The sequence below is a fragment of the Hemicordylus capensis genome, chromosome 6, assembly GCF_027244095.1.
Source record: "Hemicordylus capensis ecotype Gifberg chromosome 6, rHemCap1.1.pri, whole genome shotgun sequence".
Lineage (NCBI taxonomy): Eukaryota > Metazoa > Chordata > Lepidosauria > Squamata > Cordylidae > Hemicordylus > Hemicordylus capensis.
In genome coordinates this window covers 163,219,285-163,240,714 of record NC_069662.1, presented here as the reverse complement: position 1 = coordinate 163,240,714, position 21,430 = coordinate 163,219,285, and the positions used below count along the sequence as shown (strand labels likewise).

The 21,430-nt window shown below is 47.7% G+C and overlaps 1 protein-coding gene across 4 annotated transcripts in view; it reads right to left on the bottom strand.

Annotated features, from left to right (window-relative positions):
- Positions 1–21,430, bottom strand: part of MINDY4 (MINDY lysine 48 deubiquitinase 4) — a 95,884-nt gene that overhangs the window by 60,247 nt on the left and 14,207 nt on the right. For all 4 annotated transcript variants that reach the window (XM_053259360.1, XM_053259361.1, XM_053259362.1 and 1 more), the window contains one exon: positions 92–135. In XM_053259360.1, coding sequence (XP_053115335.1) covers positions 92–135 — 44 coding nt within the window. The remainder of the gene's footprint in view (positions 1–91; positions 136–21,430) is intronic.

Sequence of the window (21,430 nt, the reverse complement as noted above, 5' to 3'; positions counted from 1 at the left end):
GTGATCATGTTTTCAAGAATGTTTCCATTTAAAATAAGATGACAAAGAAAACCAGGAACACAAAACCAATGAGGAATATGGTGTGCCGTACCTAATTCTAGAGTGTCTGTGCTGGACAATGGCGCTGGAGTCTTTCTGGAATGAAAGAAATTAAGCAGCAAATTACCAAAACTTTGAAGTAATGTATTTGAAAGGTTGCTGAATACATTTTAAGTGGAACAACCCTGTTTTCGCCCAGGGAAGAGTTTTTCATCCCCCCCCCCCCCCCGCAAGAGCTTTTCATTCCCTGTAGTTTCCCAGATCACCCCCCCTCCCCCGGATCCCTTTTTGAAAACCAGAGTTACATTAGCTACCCAACACTTCTAGCTATATGCTCCTCAAAATGTAGCTGGGGATGATGGGTGTTGTAGTTCAACCACAGCTGGGGTGGGGCACATTTGCCCACCCCTACCAGAGATAGTACTTTGACTGAGATCTTCTCTCCAGGGTCTCGGGCAGCAGTGGCCTCTCTCTGTTCATGGATTTTTAACTGGAGGTGTCAGGGATTGAACCAGCCACCTTAGATATGCAAAGCACATGCTCTTTCGCACACCCCTCTGGTCAAAGCTTGATCTGAGCCCAGGAAAGGACTGGTAGCCAATGCAGCCGACCAAGCACTGGCCTAATGTGGTCTGTCCTGCTGACCACAGCCAAAACTTTGACTATTCTGGTCCAAGAGTAGTTTCCAGACTGTCTTCAAGGGCAGCCCAATGTAGCATGTAATACAGGAATCGAGTGTGTACATCTGTTGGATCATGTAATGACCCTAGATCTTGGAGCCCGCTCAATAGGGGATGGGGTGGAGAGTCTGGTAGAGCAGTTGGACTGGGAGGTACCACCAGTCCAGGCATCTGATGATCCCCTGCCACTGGGAACCCCCAGAAGGGATGAGCCAGAAGAATCCCAATCTGCACCCCTGCCAAGACCCAAGGACACAGTCCTGCCAACATCCTCCAGTTTGGAGGAATCTTCTGAGGATGTCCTGGCCATTATGGAAGCACACCCCCCCACACACACATCCCCAGTGCTGTTAGAGTGGGTATCTGCAAAATTTGGCATGGCCCCTTTAAAGATCAATGCTTTTTTCTTGGAAGGAGTGGGGCGGTGGGGAAGTCACCCAGCTTGAGCAGAAGGTTACAAAACTCAGCAGTTTGCCGCAGGAACCACTGAGAACCACCCACTGAAAACCACTGCTGGAGCAACTTCTCCTTTTGTTGCAATACCCATCCCTGGGGTCACCTGAACAGCTCTGACCATGGTCCTGACCAGGTCTGAGGAGTCCCTGGTCCTTATGCTGGCGACACCACGGCAGCGGCACCTCTTTCTGGTCAAAATCTATTCTTGTGTCTGCTTAGTATCTTGGGGGGGGGGGGTACCAGTCCTAACCTAACCATTCCTAACCTAAATGGGACAAGAGAACTAAAGACCACAATCCCAGATTTGAGATACCATGTTTTTGCAGTAGCAAAAAAATAAATAAATAAAAAAGGCACATTTTTATTCCATTAATAACTGTGGAGTTATCACACACTTCCCATCTATTCACATTTCCTCTCCTGGCTTTTAAGCAAAGCAGAGAACACCCCACATGACATTTAAGATTTTCCCAGTCTGAACATGGTTTTCAGCACCTGGATCCCTGGTAGCTTTTCTATACCAAAAGAACATAAAATGCCATCCTCTCGATTTCACCCAGAAAAGCTTTACATGGCTGAAATAGCACAGTTACTGCATATGTATACACTGGAGTGGAAAATGAATCATCTGCAGGAGGAATGAGTCAAGGCAGAGGGAACACGCCAACATTAATGTGCAAAAGACCAGTCATGAGATGGAAATAAAAGGACTGGAAGAAAATAAAGATGCCATATGGTGGAATACAGTTACCTTTTCCTAGGATATCTAAAAATAAACTGATAAAACTAATGGTCAGCTGCAGGATCATTTGGGCACATTTCCCCCAAGAAGAGATATTGGGGATGAACAGGAAAGCACAGGTATAGAATCATAGCGTTGGAAGACATAGAATCAGGCACAGAATCATAGTGTTGGAATCAGACATAGAATCATAGCATTGGAAGGGACCATCTAGTCCTGTCCCCTGCTCCATGTGGGAAACTGCTGCGGCATTCCTGACAGATGGCCATCCAGCCTCTGTTTGAAAACCTTGTGAAGGAGAGTCCACCCATGCATGAGGCAGACTGTTCCACTGGCAAACGGCTCTTACAATTAAGCTCTTCCTGTCAGGAAGTTCTGCCTAATGTCTAACCCTTCTCCGCTGCTGCCCTGAGGCTTTCGAATGTGCTTCCTGTTGAAAGAAGAGCCTCCCTTTCTCTGACAACTTTTAAAAAGGCAGTCAAGGCACAGATTTCACCCGGGCTTTTAATTAGGTAGTGAGGCTATTCACACATGCATGTAAAACCAGGCGAAGGGAGCCCAGCCCCGTTTTGCACGTGCATGTGAACTGCCAAGATCAGGCCCGATCCTGGCAGCACTGCAGTGGCAAAGACACCTACAGAGCCACCCTTCTAAATGGGGTGAGGAGAGTGAGTGCTTTCCTAACCCCGTTTCTTTGATCGTGTGTCAGCCGCAGATGCTTGCAGCCGAGGCTGGCAGACTCGGAGAGGGGAGGGGGATCCCCATAATGCATCATGCACTCATGTGATGCATTATTGGAGCTCGGGGGGTCGCGAGGTGGCCCCCTCATCCATGTGGTGCTTTTTAGACAACTTTCCAGTAGGCTTCTGAGATCACCCGGCATTCTGTGTGCATGTCCGTCCGTTTGTGTGTCCCCTGCTATCAACTTTGCAGTGCCTGGACCAATATGAACCAAATCGGGCACAGTTGTAGGGACACATAGGGACACCTCAAAAGGCGTAGTTTTTATGATGTCATCCACCCCAATTCAAGATGGTGGATACGTACACTTTTGAGGTGCAAGTGGACTAACTTGTGAACTGCCTAACTGATTTGAACCAAATTTGCTACAGCTGTAGGGACATATAGGGATGCCCCAATGGCATCGTTTGTGATGATGTCATTCACCCCAATTCAAGATGGCGAACACGTGAACTTTTGAGGTGCAAGTGGGCTAACGTGTGGACCGGCTAACCGATTTAAACCAAATTTGGTACAGTTGTAGTAAGTGACACACAGGAACACCTCAATGATGTAGTTTGTGATGATGTCATCCAACCCTGATCCAAGATGGCGGACACGTGAATGTTTGAGGTGCAAGAGGACTAATTGTGGACGCCTAACCAATTTGAACCAAATTTGATACAGTGAGGACACCTCAACGGTGTTGTTTGTGATGATGTCATTCACCCCAGTTCAAGATGGCAGACACATGGACATTTGTGGCACAACTGGGCTAACCTGTGAACCGTTGATTTGAACCAAATTTACTACAGGTGTAGGGACACATGGGGCGGTTCAAGGGCATAGTTTGTAATGATGTCATCTACCCTGATTCAAAATGGCAGATGCGTGAATGTTTGAGGTGCAAGTCGGAACCAAATTGGATCAAATTTGGTACAGTTGTTGGGGCACCTCAAAAACATAGTTTTTGATTATGTCATCCACTCCAATTCAAGATAGTGGACACATGAACGTTTGAGGCACAAGTGGGCTAACGTGTGAACTGCTTAACCAATTTGGACCAAATTTAGACCAGTTGCAGGGATAGTGAAAGATTACTAGAACAACTTGTTAAGTATTCAAAACATTTCATATGTATTCCGATCAATGTGGTAAATCAGAATGTCATATGCAACCATGTACCTAAGAAAAAGAATGCTATCAGGAGGTGGCATATCCCACCCCTCTAAGCCATTGAGGGCCATGACCTTTCAAGCAAACTATGGGATTTCTACAGCTGGAGGATGTTTGGAAGCTGCTTTCTTTAGGCCATTTTGGTTGAGGATGATGGGAGTTGGAGTCCAACAACATCAGAAACCCCAAGCTTGAGAACCCATGCTTTAGGTCCTTCAAACCATCTCCAGGATCTTATTTCCAATTCCACTTCAAACAAATGGCCACATGGCCACGTTTTCACCAATGGGAAAAAAGGGGAGATTAATGCATTCTGAGAAAAGGAAGCAATCTATCACAGTAGGAAAATAAGGCAGGAAGAGAAAACAGGCCTCACGATAAGCAAACCATACAGTGCTTTCTCCCAATTGCCAAGCCTCCCCTTTTGATCTCCACGCATGGAGGATGCAGTGTTTACATGTGGCAAAGCTTATAGAGAAAGTCCCTCTTTTCTTACAATAGCACACACTTCCTCGACTGCTTCCTATTTACAGCAGCCCATATTATAGGGCAAACAAACAAAAGGGATTAGAAAATAAGCAACCGTCACCGGCCACTTCAATCTGACAAATTGCAGCCTCTTGTCGTAGAAGAAATTAGATTACATTGTTCGGTAGGAGCGTTTTATGAGTTATCCACGACATGCTCCCTTGAGAAATAACTTATAACTTCAGAAGAATTTCCCTAGCTTGGGGTTATACTGTACATAGAAGACACTTTAAGGAGCAAGGGGACTCTTGCAAGAGCACCCAGACAACTGACTCCCTATACAAGTGGGACAGATCTCAAGCAGAAGGTGCTATTGGCCTAATCTTTGCTGCACTGCAGCGCCACCCAGGTAAAGGCCGGAGAGGGTACTGCAGTTCATCAGCATAGGCAGAGCAGTTGATCTGAGGAGTCAATAGGTACCTGACTGGCTCATATAACCACTGCTTCAGTCTGAGCAAACTGTCACCAAGAATTATTCCTGTGCCCTGCCTCCCCTTCCCTACCTTGGGTTTTCAAATGTTGTTGGCCTACAACTTCCATCATCCCCAGCCACAATCCCATGATAGGGGTTGTAGTCCATCAGTCTCTAGGGACCCACCTTTGAGACTCACTGCTCTAAGTTAAAGATGCCTACTTCCATCACCCAGGCAGGACTACTATGCCAACCAATGTGGAGTCAAAAGGGTGTGAGCTTTTGCTTGCAGTTGTAAGTTACAACTACCAGGCAGGGCTGGCATCAGCACTTGGAATCCTCTGGCTGGCTGCTTCCAGGGCCCACATGTGCAGGGAGGCCTGACTGCTACCTTGGACCCCAGGAGAGGATGGAACTCATCCAGCAATTGGCAACCACCGGCTGAGCGGGCCCTCCCTTCTGTGACTTTGGAGGTGGCTGCGGAGGCAGAAGAGAAACAGGAACTGGCTGCTGCCACAGCCAGTGCTAAAGAGAAGGAGACAGAAGGGGACCCCCAGAAGAACATCTTGATCCTCTAATCTGGATCCGGCCCTTCCACTGGAGGGACATTTTTTTCTTTGGAACACCCCTGATTTAGAGCTCATGCCTAGGACACGGGAATGTTGTCATAATTCCCGATGACCTTTGCTGGCTTCTTGCTTATGCATACTTTCCAAAGATGTGTAACAAAAAGGGATGCAAGTTGCCATTTGCAGGAATTACACAGTGCCATTCATTCATTCATTTTATATACTGCCCTTCCTTGGGGTGGTTTACATTAAAATCAAACACACATAATAAAACAATTTTTTAAAAACCATTTAAACCAGATTAAAATTAAAACTAGATATCATTAAAAGCCAGGCTAGAAGGATGGGCCTTTAAGGCTCTTTTGAGGCCCTCCAAAGAAGGGAATGTGGGAGCGTGTCCCATAACCCTCCTGATGATCTTAGTGAGCTGTGGGGATATTGTAGAGAGAGGTAACCTGGACTAAGCCATTCAGGGCTTTAAAGGTAATAACCAGCACCTTGTACTTTTCCCAGAAACATATCGAGCAAAGGAAATGTTGCCCGGAAACATATCTCACTTCCTATGATGTGGAATGCAGAAAGGACAAAAAGCATTGAGGAAAGAATCGAGAGGGAGTCGTCAATCATCACATCACCATCCCTTTCTTTCAGGTCCTCTTTCCTCCTGGACTGCATCATGCTAAAGGTTAGGCAACTTAACACGATGGTCTGAATTTGTCCTTTGAGCCAAATTGATCAGGATCTGGCTTTTAAAAAAAACACAAAAAACCTCCAGCATGGCTTGACTCAGTGGTGTATGAATGGCTTCCTCTGTTTCTAACTAACCGGGGTGCATCACCGGCACACACAGGCAGGGCCACTCCTCAGCATTCTGTAAGAGTGAGGTGTTTAGTCCCCCAAGGAAGGTGCCGGCCGCTCTTTCCTTGCATGGTTTCCTGCCTGCACAACTCCAAAGCAGCTTTGACGTCAAGCTGGGGAAAGGGAGCCATAGATCTTTCCTTCAAACTCAAGGTGTGCGGAGGTGCCACGCGGATGACTAGTGGTTGGAAGCCAGAGAGGACAGGGAGAGGAATTGGGTGGATAAGCTGGAGCCAGGCTCCAAGGGGCTTTCTTCCTGAGCCTCAGCATCACACCAGACTTCCCTTCTACCAGCAAAGGAAACAATTCTACAGCACAGATGATTCCAGTAATAAGTAGTGTGTGTGTCGGGGGGGCCGGGCTATTTTGTTTGCAGCAGCCTGTGCCACTTGCATGCCCTCACTGCTGTGTTTTTGTCAAGCAGGAAACCTGTAGTGGAGAAGAAGCATCACTAATAGCTGGTGACCATCTTTCCCTGACAAATCTGGTGAGGAGGTGCTAAACCTCTTTCTGGATTGTACCACATGATGGGTGGCAAGTGGGGGCTCCCATGATTGAGCACACTTCCATCCACACAGAGTCCCTGCAAATGAAAACTGGCACATTAGGGAGAAAGGCTCTAGCTTAGATGTGTCGCTGGCATGCTGCCTTTCTAAATAGAGGATGGGGGCGTTTTTTTGCACAGAGAAGCATTCAGACCTGCGAGCATTCTTCTCCAGCAGTGGTACAATCCTGCAGGATGAATGCTCTTTGTTTATTATATTTGTGCCCTGCCCTTCAGTGCCGACTCCAGGTTTAGGAAGGGCCTTGGAAAAGACATCCTAAGTGCTGATCGTCTACCCTCACTGGACCCATCTTCGCCTTGTTGCTCGCCCTCCTCTTCCTCGCCCTCATGGCTACCCACTTTCACACCTCTTCTGGACCTGAGGGAGAGGGCAGGCGATCAGGCAGGCACAGACTGTGCAGAGGGCAAAGACCAGCAGAATTACAGTGGAGGGAGGTTCTCAATGGAGGACTCCTTGCTGGAGTAAGTGGTGGAGACTTTTATCCAAAGTGGAAATTCCCTCAATGTTTTCAGGGATCCAAAGGAGAAATATTGGAGGATTCCCTCCAACGGTGTCTCCACACCACCATGCCCAGCTCTGATGCTGGACATCAGAGTGACCTTTCTTCTTTAGGGAATTCAAAGCAGAAGAGACAGGGCTTGGATCCTAGGGTGCCCTTCCACTTGTGGAACACCTCTTCTGCTTGAAACCTAGCAGAAGAGTGTTGCTTCAGAAAAGAGAAACTAAATGCAGAGAAATTCTTCCATTTGCACAACTTGCGCTTTGCAAAAGAGCGAGAGCAAGAGAGTGCCTTCTACAGGTTCGAAATTCTAGCCTGGATCTTCCTTGTGCACCATGTTTGCTATTAGGTAGCTTCCCTCATTATTGCCAAAGTTCCTGGTGGATCTGATGAGTTTTAGATCTCTTTGCTTCTATCAGATCAAGACTGGTTAATTACTGCAAGAGCAGCAAAATACATTTCTGTTACTATTTGTCTTTGTCAAAAGACATGTAAATTGTGTCAACCCTGAGCCATGCTTTATGCTTATTTATTTATGAGTCTCTTCTCACGAGCAGCCAAGCCTGCGGCCCAGACTGCAAGGGGTGGTCCGTGGGGAGGTAGGTTGAACTGCCTACCACCACCACACAGTCATGTAAACAGCCCCTTTGCTTCTTCTGAGGGTTTAAAAGTCCGCCCCCTCCACGTCTTTATTCTTTTGGTTAAATGGCCTTATATGGAAGGCATTTTATACTTTGCTGGTCAGTAGATCATGATACAATTTTGCTTTGCTGTGACTCCTTGTGTGCTCACGAGTTTGTAGTGTCACACTGCAAGATGTCTTCTGCTAACTCTCATGACTGGAACACCACTAAGTCATTGGATCTCTCTGCTCATGGTGATTGGATCCAAGCCAGAGTTCCCAAGCAATCACCCATCCAGGCACTGACCAAACACCCAGACCTGCTTAGTTTCAGCAAAGTTGCTGCTTCATGAGCCTCTGGACCACAGCCCTGGGACGGCTCATGGATGTCAAGCTTGCACTGATGAAAGCCAGAGATGGGTCAAGATGTTCTGGTGTGAGAGACAGAAAATCCAAACACTACCTCCCAGGGGAAAAGAATAAGTCTGGACCCACAACAAAATGTTGCAGGGTATCCCTGGTGTGTATGTGTACCCGAGCCTGTGTGTGTGAGCATAGTGAAGGTTTTCGGTAACTTTCCCTCTTCAGAAACAGAAGGGGTTCTGGCTGTCTTGAGGGAGTATACTTCAAGCTGCGAGATTCCCCGCTCTCCTTGTTAAAGCCTACTTTCCCCTCTCCTTGCCATTATCTCCAGCCATCTGGTTGTCTGCAAAATGCCCTCTGAGTCTGCAAACACTCCACCCCGCTGATTTACACTGGGGTAGCTTTAGGGTACATCCCCCCCATCAGAATTTTATGAAACTGTCATATCTGTGGGTTACGCTGAGTCTGTCCGTACCTCTTTCTCTCGCGCAAGTGCTCTGGTTATGCACCCCTAAGAACTGTCACCTTTCCAGCTCTTTTGGAAATAGATATAAAACTAGCAGACCCGGCGCATAGCATCTGCGCCGCTAGTTTGTTGCCACGCTTTTCTTCCCCTGCCGCTGCCCGCCTCCTCTCCCCTTTCCCTCCCCACCCGCACTTTCCTTCCCTGCCAGGCGTGGTGTGGCTTCCTCACCCGCCTACTCTCACCTTTCCTTCCCCCCCGCCAGCAGAGCAGCACTTTCCTTCCCCGCTGGGCGTGACGCAGCTCTGCCGCCGCCGGCCCTGCGCCATCCGCTCTGCAACCTTCTGGGCCAGTTTGCTCTCCCTCAGGTCTCCCGCCACCTCTCGCTTGCTTCTCCCCCTGCCTCTGTCTCACTCTCCACCTGCCCTGCAACCTTCTGGGCCAGTTTGCTTCTCCCTCTGCCTCTCCGCGAGAGTTCCGCAGCTCTTGCGAGATTTCCGCCACACCTCCCCATTCATCCATGCATGGCCCGTCGTAGAGAACGTCTAAGAGAAATAAGTATATGGACACTAATAAGCCGCATAACCGACAGTTACATCGTTGCAGGCCAAATGATAGCCAGACCTGGCTCAGGGCTAAGATGGATGGGAGCAGCTTTTGACAGAGCAGACTTTTTGCTTTGGATGAGTTTTGTGCAGAGAACACTACGCTGAGGTATAGATAAGCACTTTTTCTTTACCGAGCATTAATGTATGGATTTTCTCAGGCTGACATTCAGGATGTTGGGATATGTCAAGCGCTGTCTTGAAAACTATTTACAACCTTTGCTGCTGCCGGAATGTCCAGTGGCAGCTTGGGAAAGCAGGCTGTGAAACTTAAGGTTTTATCTACAGTATTTAAACAGGACTTAGTTTTAACGGCAGGGGGACCAGCAGCATTAGAGAAGTATTAGGGAAATGGGTTTGATGTGGGTCACACAGCAATGCCCTAAACCTGGGCCGGCTTTTCTAAAGACAAGACTTTAAGCCCAGTAAATTTCCTCCATCCAATATTGGAGGGAAAGAAGAGTGCAAGTTTTACACTGGATGCTATGAATGGAACCTAGTGAAACAGCGACAGATTGAAACTAGCCAGCTATCTCCCATGTGGTCTGGTGCCATGTTCTGCCAAAGTGCTTTTGAAAGCTGGTCTTGTGGTAGCAAGCATCAATTAGCCCCTTTGCTATGCAGGGTCTGCCCTGGTTTACATATGAATGGGAGACTACATGTGAGCACTGTAAGATATTTCCCCTTAGGGGATGGGGTGGCTCTGGGAAGAGCCCCTGCATGTTTGCATGCAGAAGGTTCTCCTTCCTGGCAGCACCCCCAAGAAAGGATTGAGAGAGACTCTTGCCTGCAACCTTGGAGAAACTGCTGCCATTCTGTGCAGAAAATACTGATCTAGATGGAACAATGGTCTGATTCGGTAGAAGGCAGCTTCTTACGTTCCTATGAAACAAGACTGCATTCACACATAATGCCAAATCATGGTCTGGCACTATGGGCCAGTTCCCACAATGAGTCTAACAATGATTTGGCAGGAATCAGAGATTCCCCAGACATGTGCAGTTCTACAGAGTGTATCATGTGAATCCAGAATTTTTCATTGCTCTGCATTTCACAACATGTCAACCCGACTTCAGATGCTGATTGTGGATCTTGGCTTCAAGTTGGATTGGTGTGTTGCCAAACTGAGATCAGTGAAAAATCTCAGGTTCACACTACTCACTCCCTAGGAGCGCATGTGAAGCGGGAATCTCTGATTCCCATCAAGCGATCATTAGATTGATTGTGGGAACCAGCCCTGTACGAGTACACAGTGATGAGTCTTCGGCTTGAATGCTCACTCTTCGTTCTCACCCTCCTTCCATGGCTGGCTTCTGGATTTTGAGCAAGCCATAGTTTATCACTGAATATGAATGCAGCAATGGTTTGTTCAAACTTTTGTTTGTGCACAAACTAGGATCACCAAGCAGGTACAAACCACAGTCTGCCACCTTTGCACACAACAGCACTCTACAATCACCCTGTGAGCTTCAGCGATGAGAGGGCATTTGAACCTGACCTCTGCTAGTTTGACCTTCTAGTAGGGGTGTGCACAAAACTGGGTTGCCCGGTTCGGGTTGGACTGGAACTGGACCGGGCATGTTTGGTTTTGGACACCCTTGAACACCCCCCAACCCCCGGTTCAAGTTGGGTGGTTCGTGTTAAAAAAAAAATTCAAATATTTTCATTAAGTTATAAAATTCACCGCCTCTCACTCCAGGGTCTTCTCCGAGGCTGTGGTACGTGTGTGTGTCTCTCCAGAGGTTCCCCCTCCTCCTGCCGGCCTCCATTTATTCACAAATAGCCTGGTTCAGGAGCACATGCCCAATGGACTTCTGCAAACGCCCAAATGCAAACCAGGGTGTGTATGTTTTTGGTCCGAGATTGGGCTGAAAAGGGCCTGGTTCAGTTCAGGGGTGGTTCGACATCGAACCACCGAACTGGACATGTTCAATGTTTGATGGGTTCAAATTCGAATCTGTTCGCACATCCCTTCCAGTGTTCCCTCTAACAGGGATTCCTAGATGTTGTTGACTACAACTCACATAATCCCCAAGCAAATGCCACTGAAGCTGAGGATTCTGGGAGCTGTAGTCAACGATGTCTGGGAATCCCTGTTAGAGGGAACACTGATCCCTACCCTCTAGCACTACACCACACTGGCTTTATGGCCAAAAATATGAATGGCCTAGGCTGTAATTCTCCAAAAAATGTAGGGAGGATCCAAAGGGTTGTGGACAGTCTTCTGATCATGCTTGGGGGGCCTTTTCAGCACCTTCTTTCAGTGGTAACCCCCCACATTTACCCCAGTTGGGAGGTCCTCTGGAGTAGCAGCCCATGAGGTGCAAGGGGCACCCTCCAGAAGGATGCCGCTTGCATAGTTCCCCCTTTCCTACCAGCACAGAAACACTTTTGATTTACACAAAGGCATGTTGGGGGTAGATCCCAACCATAGGGCAGGAGGGAGGGAAGGGAGGAAGGAACGTTAAAAAGTCTATGGCCAGAAGGTATGTCAGTGTAAGCATCTGGAGTGGGAAGATAATTTGGCATCAAAAATCGAAGACCGCACCCTGAGCACAGGAGAAGTTATCCTCCATAGAAACCACTATGCCAGGTTCACACCCATGACTTCAACTCTAGTTTGGAAAGGATTATCTTGGAACAGAAGTGCATTTTCCCTTCCTCAAGTGCATTTTAAAACTATGAGGGAGGAAAGGAAGTTGTGATCCACGTGGGTTTATGGCTTACACAGCACAGGCTACATTTCCCCTGCAACGGTTTCCATAGGAGCCCCAGTATTTAACCCACCCACTTGCCAACCCACATGATCACAGACACACACACACACACACACACACACACACAACACAGGGATCTGCCTCAGCTCCAGCAGAAGGAGCTACTTCACTAAACATTTTCAATTTCAGTTGCATTTCCTAAATAATAGAAGTTGCAATTCCTCAAGGACATGCAGGGGAACACCTTATTGCTTTCTGCTGCTAGGAAAGATTCAAGAAAGACTAGAGATATGAAAGCTTGGGAAATGTCTGAGCAGGTGGGGGCAGGGATTTTTTTCCAAGTGGGGAGGGGGGGGGACCTGTTCCCCCAGCTTCCCCCCCACCCAGGCCTTCACATCTCTAGCAAAGACCCAGCAGACCAAAAAAGCATGTATATGACCACCTGTCTCATGATTTTCTGGTTAGTATAGAGCAGGCCTGCTCAACTTTGGCTTCCAACTGTTTTAGACTACAATTTCCATGATTCCAATACACAGTGGCCCACATAGCCAGGAATTATGGGAGTTGTAGGCCAACATCTGCAGGAGGGCCAAAGTTGAGCAGCCCAAATATAGAGGTAAGAATCCCTATCACACCCTAACCCAGCTACATTATTTAGGGGATGGGACCATAGCTCAGCTACCTAATGGCACAACAGGGAAGTAAAATGCCTAGGGAACAAGAGGTTGCCGGTTTGAATCCCCGCTGGTATGTTTCTCAGACTATGGGAAACACCTCTATCGGGCAGCAGCGATATAGGAAGGTGCTGAAAGGCATCATCTCATACTGCGTGGGAGGAGGCAATGGCAAACCCCTCCTGTATTCTACCAAAAAACAACCACAGGGCTCTGTGGGTGCCAGGAGTCGACTCCAACTCGACGGTGCAACTTTACCTTTAATATGAGCAAGACACACATACAAAGGTATTAGGGTTGTTCTCACAAACATCAATTTCAGGGTAGGAGGCAGGAAAGCCAGCTGTTCAGGCTCGTGTGGAGCCATGGGAATCCCTCCAACCCACCTTTCTCAAACCTGGGTAACAGAGTCTCTACCCTGCTCTTAACCAAAGTAGGAGGGAGAAAGTCCTCTTCTACCCCCCCCCCCCCCGCCATTTGTGTGGGAACACACAGCCTTTTCATTCAGAACACTGTGGTGCCTGCCCCTGCATGGCTACCATAGAGTTCTGGGGCCAGAGTAGTCAGCAGGGAGCAGCCGCTGCTTTCATGAGGTTTTCCCAGGCTTCTGGAGGTGCAGTGCATGCTGGGGAGGCAGTGGCATGTTTGGAGGACCATCCACAGTGCAGCAGGGCTTGCAGCTCTGCCGCCAGAGCCTCGGATGTGTAGGTGCTGGATTCGCGAACCCAAACTGAGATTCTAGTCGTCTGGGAGTCATGAGGCAGGAGTGGTCCTGCCCTTCTACCCACCCCCAGATGGATGTGTGAACAAGCCTATTTTTGAGTGACCCTTTCAGGGCTTCATCTGAGGTGAAGCTCACTGGAGTTGGGCCTCTGAATGCATTTTGAATTCTAGGGCTCACCTCCAGAATGTGTGAGGTAAAACAACGCCCAGCAAAAGTACCTCTCAGCATGTACAGAGTGCATTCCTCTAACTTGGGGTTCTCAAACTTGGGCCCCCAAATGTTGTTGGACTACAACTCCCATCATGTCCAGCCAATGGCATGGGAAGGATGTGAGTTGTAGTTCAACAATATTTGGGGATCCTAGTTTGAGAACCTCTGCTTAGCTGCTTTGAAAGTACCTCTGACCCTCAGAGACCAAGGTCAGAAGTTTGGGTCCCGGATTCAGTCTTCTCGCTCCTGGGGGAGTCATTCTAGGACCTAGAGCCACATAAGACACAACACACACACAAAAGATGGGAAAGCAAGCCTCAGCGTATAAACATTTAAAGAAATATTGAATGTTCTTTGCCATATAAATACTCACAAGTTTCCTAACTTTGCATTCCTGCCCACCCCCCCGAAACAAAATTGATCAAACAAAAAATAATTATCTGAATCAGGACCCTGGTTGATGCACCAGGACTAGCATTAGAGTCTGGCCTGGAATCTCCAGGGATCAGCACCAATCTCTCAGAGACTCTTGAAAGCAATCCTGAAGATTGTAATGGCTTGATTTGGGGAAAGATATTTGGGCGGGGGGGTGGGCCTCCAGGAACAGCTTCAGTCAAATTTCGACAGACTGAGAAAAAATGGGGGGGGGGGGCAGACCCGGAGGAGTCTGGAAAAAGTCCACCAGGAGCCAGGATCAATATCCACTACTGAAATCTTGATAATTCTGGATTTAGGTAGTCCTTAAAAGCTGCTAATTCATTTTAGACAAAAGAATGCATATGTCTTGCAGACCTTGTTATAAATGGCAACGGCATGGGGGAAATTTAAGCTTAAAAGAAAACCTTCAATAAACCTGAGGAATGACTTGTAAATGTGGTTTATTTTTCCCCTAAGGGAAGTGGTAAAAATCCTGCCATGAGAGTCATATGTGGCTGAGATGGACAAAGGCCTGGAAACTGTACTAACACAAAGATCCTACGCTACACACACGTGCGCACATACACAAACACGGAATAATCTATTAAGGAACAAAATGACCGTGAATCTCTAATTTTTATGATGGTGCTTTGAAATATGACTCATTTTCTAATAAAGGCTATTTAGATTCCGTGGACATTTATAGAAGAGTCTTTGCACAAAAATAAGAACATAAGAACAGCTCTGCTGGATCAGGCCCAAGGCCCATCTAGTCCAGCATCCTGTTTCACACAGTGGCCCACCAGAAGCCACTAGAAACCTACAGGCAGGAGTTGAGGGCATGCTCTCTCTCCTGCTGTTACTCCCCTGGTACTCAGAAGCATCCTGCTTTGAGGCTGGAAGTGGCCCTCCGACTAGTAGCCAGTGATAGACCTATCCTCCATGAAGTTATCCAAACTCCTCTCAAAGCCATCCAGGTTGTTGGCTGTCACCAGATCTTGTGGCAGAGAATTCCACAAGTTGATTCTACGTTGTGTGAAAAAATACTTCTGTTTGCTGGTCCTACATTTTCCGGCAATCAATTTGATGCGATGACCCCTGATTCTAGTGTGATGTGAGAGGGAGAAGAATTTCTCTCTCTCCACTTTCTCCACACCATGCATGATTTTATAGACCTCTATCATGTCTCCCCGCAGTCCTCTTTTTTCTAAACTAAATAGCCCCGGGTGTTGTAGCCTTGCCTCATAAGAAAGGTGCTCTAAGAAAGCATATGAAAGAAAGCATTGTCTCGTAAGAAAGGTGCTCATCATGTCATACAAGATGCAGCTTGAAAATAATGAGGCTTTGCAGGGGTATTTCGGGAACTATTTAAAAGGCACTCATATGAGGGGAACTGTGGATAAAATGGTAGAATTTGCTGTGTCAAAGAAAACACAGAGGGAGGCAATGGTGAGGGCCTGTTGGTTGTCAGCATGCATGTGGTAGTGGAGTGGGTCATTACCGCTTAGTGGTGAGGTCTCCCAGATTGGGGAAAAGACTGAAGTTTTCTTAGCCTCAGGAAGAAGGATGTTCCAAATCCTGTGGGGCATTTGGTCCATAGAAGCAGAAGTACAGGAAAGAGGAGAAACAGGAGATGATGAGGCTATTCTCATAATGGAGAGAAACCAGGAAGCCCAGCCGAGTTTCTCTCCATCGTGGGACACACCAGGCTTGTGGGCTAGCCCACCTAAGAACCCCTCCCCTAAAATGAGGTTAGTGGAGCGCCTGCTGTGCTAACCCCATTTCACTGATTGTGTGCCGCTGTGCCACACGAGTAGACCCCCAACCGGGAGGCCCCAACAAGCCTCCCGGGCACACGGGTCTCCCCAGAATGCCCTGCTGCCCCTACTGGCTCCATAATGGAGCCAGTAATTGTGTGGGCGGCCAATCCGGCCACCCAGGGATGGTTCCCTGCTCGTCTGTGGGGAGAGTTGGCTAAGCCCGCACTCCCCGCAGAGCCCGATAAGGCTCTACATACCGATCGTGTGTAGAGCCTCCTTATATATGTGCAAATGTGGGAAATATGGTAAAATGTAAATGCAGAAAATTTGGTTTTTTTAAGAAAGGGAGTAGACTTGGCTAAGAGAAAAGGCTGTCTCTGCAGCAGGACTAGAAGAACTGGGTGGGGTTTCCCTTTCCCAGGCTCTAATGGCGCTGTTTAATTTACATAGTCCTGCCTTCTGGAGCCCGTGGGAGGGATAACCCACGTGAGATGCCCTCAGCCAGCAGCAGAGAAACATCATTAGCAGAGAAACCAAAATGGCTCCATTCAAAAGTCAGGAGAGGGGGCCCTGTTGGCAAAACATAGACTGAAGGTTTAAAGGGCTTTTCATGGGTTCTAAAAATGAACTTTCCTAGAAATTCTTGGCATTAATCACAGTGGCTAATACGGTACTGTCTTTGTTTCTAAAGCCTCCTGGTTAGATGGGATTAGCTCAGGTCAGCTAAATTAGTTTTGGAAGCAAATGTCTCCCTAGGGACATGCTCCTGCTAGGGTTTCAGGACTGGAAATGGTATATTAACAAGTGGGGCCCATGACAAAAATGTAACATCAAATCTGAAATCTCTCATGTGATATTGGGGAGGAAGGGACAGAAGAGGGCAAGGATGTGTAACAGGAAGGTGAAACGTAGAGCTGGGCGAGTATAATCAGAACAGGGGTTTTGTCTGTTTGTTTGTTTTTCCATGTTTGGCACTGTATATTTTGTTGCTTTCACATTTTCCCTTTTTCAATGGTTTGTTTTTGTTTTTAGGGCGTCCTTTCTTTGGGTCCAGCAAGTTCTCTTGAGGCTACTTTCTCCACTCTCTGTAGGTTACATAGGAAGCTGCCTTACACCGAGTCAGGCCCTTGGAATGTCTAGCTGTCTACTTTGACTGGAAGTGGCTCTCCCGGGTTTCAGACTGGGGGCCTTTCCTACTCCTAGTGGGAGATGCTGCCAGGAACTGAACCTGAGACTTTCTGCATGCAAAGCAGATGCTCTGCCACTGTAGATTAAGATCTACATGGTGGCTCTTGGGATGATCTTCGATAGATTGGTACAAATTTAGAATCCCCAGTTTTTAGAATTGATAGCCACTACAAAATGGCTTTCCGCCCCTTAAATAAAGCTGCCAGAATTAAAGCAGACTTAAAAGCAAACCAGAAGTGGATTTTGTGTGAAAGGGCTGGGGGTTTAGTTCAGATGGTGAAAAGAAATACCTGGGCTGAGAATGCGCTTGGAGGTACCCTGCACCTTAAATATCCCTCACCCACCATTATTTTGGGGATGGCACTGACTGGTGGGGCTCAGTAAAAAGCAAAGCTCCCCACAAGCTTGAAATCTGCTGTAGAATAGTAGCTTCTGCTCAAGGGGAGGAGGCTCAGTTGTGTCCAGACTACACTTCAGATGCCTGTTCTCCTCCCAGAGTGATAGCCATGCAAGACCTTCATCCTTCCAACTGGTTCAGCCCCGTCCGAGGAGCCAATGGGAGACAAATGGAAGAGCCAACTGGGTAAGTCCAGAATGATGCTTGCATCCATGTGCAGACATCCTGAAACAACCAAGACAGTAATCCTGTCTCTGGGCCGTTTCAGTCTCTTCGGAAGCAATGGGATTTCAGAAACCTTACTTAGTGCAGGATCACAACCCAAGGTCTCTGCCCCCAGCTGAGGAGGAGGACACGGCCACAGCTCTCTCTATTTTATAGCTGCTTACAGACCTATCTTTATCCTTCTTTTTTTGAAGCCACCTAAGCTAGCAGCAGTGAATTCCATGAGCTAGTTATAAAAGTGTGGGGAGAAGTATTCTCTTTCATCTGCTCTGAATCTATTGCCAATTTCATCAGGTGATCTTGATTTTGACTATCATAAGAGAGGGAGGGAAAATTGTCTCCACACCAACATTAATTTTAGCAATAGCAATAGCACTTACATTTATATACCGCTCTATAGCCGGAGCTCTCTAAGCAGTTTACAATGATGTAGCATATTGCCCCCAACGTTCTGGGTACTCATTTTACCGACCTCGGAAGGATGGAAGGCTGAGTCAACCTTGAGCCCCTGGTCAGGATCGAACTTGTAACCTTCTGGTTACAGGGCGGCAGTTTTACCACTGCACCACCAGGGGCTCTAATTTTATACTTCACTATTAACCTCTCCCTCACTTATCTTGTTTTTCAAAACTAAAAAGCCCCAAACGCTTCATCCTTTCCTTGTAGGCAAGAATCCTGTTCACCCATTATATTCAACAACCATATGAGTGTACAGTGTACACAGGTACAGTTATTCACACCTGATGTTGGCCACAGGTACAGCAGGGCACTTCCTATCTGGGGACTGGTACCCAGGTTCATGCTTGAAGTGAATGCAGGTGCAGTCATTCACACAAACATGTGTTCACTCGCAGAACATAATGGCTGAATAGGGCTAAGATGTCGTAATCCTCCCATCACGCCGGCTCGCGGTCTGAGGCAAAGGGCAACGAGATGCCTGCCCCTCCATTTCAGGAGTGGACAAAGTGGACAAGCTTGTTGTCGCAGGGGGGGGAGAGAGAGAGAGAGAGTCCACTGCTGATCCTCAGGGCTGTCCTTAGGGCAGGGTGACCACCTGAACCCCACTCTTGTTGCTGCCATGAAAACCAATTTGAAGGGGGCACCGCACCAGCTGATTTGCCCCAGGCCCCATCCCTCCAGGACTCCCCTGCTAATTCAGCTCCATCCACGCCTTCTTGCTTGCAACCCACAACACAAGTGGCAGCTGTGGAAGGCTTGGGAAGGCGATGTTGGCCCGGCGAGGGTGAAGTGGGGCAGCCCTGAGGCCAGTCAGGTGGGAGGCAGGCCTGGTGTGAAAGCTGGGAGCAGGGCCTTCGAGTGGGGGAAAAGCTGAAGGGATGGGACGCTGGCAGTGGCGGTGAGGAAGGGGAGCAGACTGGTGGGGTGACACATGTGATAGGGGTGGGGTGGAGTGCCTGCACTCACTGCCCTCAGGCATGCTTGCCCCCTGAGGTTGTGGCCTCCTCACTGCTCTCGCCACACGGACCTCAAAGAGGCTTCTTCTCTGCTCAGAGGCCAGCGGTAGCATGTTTCAAGTTCCAGCATTACTCAGCTTTGAGTCAGAGTATTCTGGCAGGAAACCCAGCTCTTCTCTGCAGGGCAAAGCTAATCACAATGAAACAGCTGCCCAGCATGATTGCTTTTAGAAGAGCTCTCTCTGCTGGCCTTCAAGAGCCATGACTGCGCTGCCAGCACTCTACACTGGAGTTTAAATGAAATTATTTTATGAGGGCAATGGCAGATAAAATAAGAAGGGAGCGAGCTGAGCTCAGGATGTGATTCTCAGCTGTGAGGAAAGCCAGACTCCACAACTGAAATGAGAATAACAGACTTAAATATTAGCTCGACCTTTCTCCTTCGGCTTCAGTTGTGCTTTTATGTTCTTTCTCACCCACTCTTGGCTGTGTGTATGAACAGCCTCTACATGTGTGAGACTACATGTGCATTCCTCTTAGGGGATGGGGCTGCTCCGGGAAGAGCACCTGCATGCTTGCATGCAGAAGGTTCCAAGTTCCCTCCCTGGCGGCATCTCCAAGATAGGACTGAGAGATATTTCTGCCTGCAGCCTTGAAGAAGCCCCTGCCAGTCTGGCTAGACAGTCCTGAGCTAGATAGACCAATGGTCTGACTCTGTATAAGGCAGCTTCCTGTGTTCATGTTTCTTTTCCAGAGCTTGCCCCTGGAAAGGAAAAGCCAGTTTGGACTGAACACAGAAAGGGCTTTTTCCTTAGGACCACTTCCAAGGTGGTCCCACTAATCCAAAAACGTTGTGTTTTAATTGACCTTTTTCACAGTCTCCAGTCCTGGATTTGCTCATGCAATCTCAAAATTACAACTGAAGTCTAAAATTTCGAACATTAAAATATCAAATATTTGTTAAAATTCTGATTAAAGTTCTCCTTGTTTCAAAGTTGTGTGAAATTTTGGATCAACTCTTTTCCAAAAGTTCAAGAGCCAGGGTTGAAATGACTACGCCCTGAACAAGGGTAAAATAAGAAGAAACAGAAAAGACAGCAACAAAAGCCCCTTCTTCCTTGTGTGTTGTGGGGTGGCAGTGGGAGGAGAAATAAATTCAGATAGGGAAGGAGGAAGGATAAATGGAGGTACCCAGGCAGAGAGAGACAGAATAGTTGCTGACCAACAGCACCACCATGGTGAGACCCTCTATAAAACCACCCAGAGATGCAAGTTTTGGGGGGTATAGAAATGTAATTAATAAATATTTGCTTAACATAAGAACAATCTTGCATTCCTATGCATATTTACTCAAAGTAGGTCCTATTATTAAATGGAGCTTACATAAGAACAGCCCTGCTGGATCAGGCCCAGGGCCCATCTAGTCCAGCAGCCTGTTTCCCACAGTGGCCCACCAGATGCCTCTGAGAAGCCCACAGGCAAGAGGTATGTTCCTGCCCTCTCTCCTGCTGATGTTTCTGATGGGTGGAGTTAGAACCCCTGACCTTAAGTTGACTATTAAGCCAGCCTCCTGAGGGTGGGATTGATCATGGTATCTAAATGGAACTTATATGTACAGAGGCAGTATACCTTGATTACCAGTTGCTGGGGAACAATGGTAGGAGTGGCCATTTGCCTCCATGTTTTTCTTATGGGCTACCTGGTAGGCCACTGCAGAGAACTAGAGGCTGGACTAGATAGGGCCTTTCATCTGGTCCAATAGCATGGTGTGTTGAAGTGCGGACCAAGAAATCAAATCATGAATAAGCATTGAGTGTGCACCAGCCCTAGTGTCTATGGCCACGATCCTATGCACATTGACATGAGAGTAATCATGAAATTGATTGCCAAGAAATTTAGGACCAGCAAACAGAGGTACTTTTTCACACAACACATAATCAACTTGTGGAATTCTCTGCCACAAGATGTGGTGACAGCCAACAACCTGGGTGGCTTTAAGAGGGGTTTGGACGACTTTATGGAGGAGAGGTCTATCAACGGCTACTAGTCGGAGGGCTATAGGCCACCTCCAGCCTGAAAGGCAGGATGCCTCTGAGTCCAAGTTGCAGGGGAACAACAACAGGAGAGAGGACATGCCCTCAACTCTTGTCTCTAGGCTTCCAGTGGCATCTGGTGGGCCACTGCATGAAACAGGATGCTGGACTAGATGGGCCTTAGGCCTGATCCAGAAGGGCTGTTCTTATTTAAGCTCCATTTAATAATGGGACTTATTTTGAGTAAATATGCATAGGAATGCACTGGAAGACTGCTAAAGCATTTTGTGTGCTACATTCTTTAGCAAAGGAAGTAAGGTAGAGGTTTGCTTTGAACCATGAAGACATTGGACTTTTCCCCACTTATCCTAA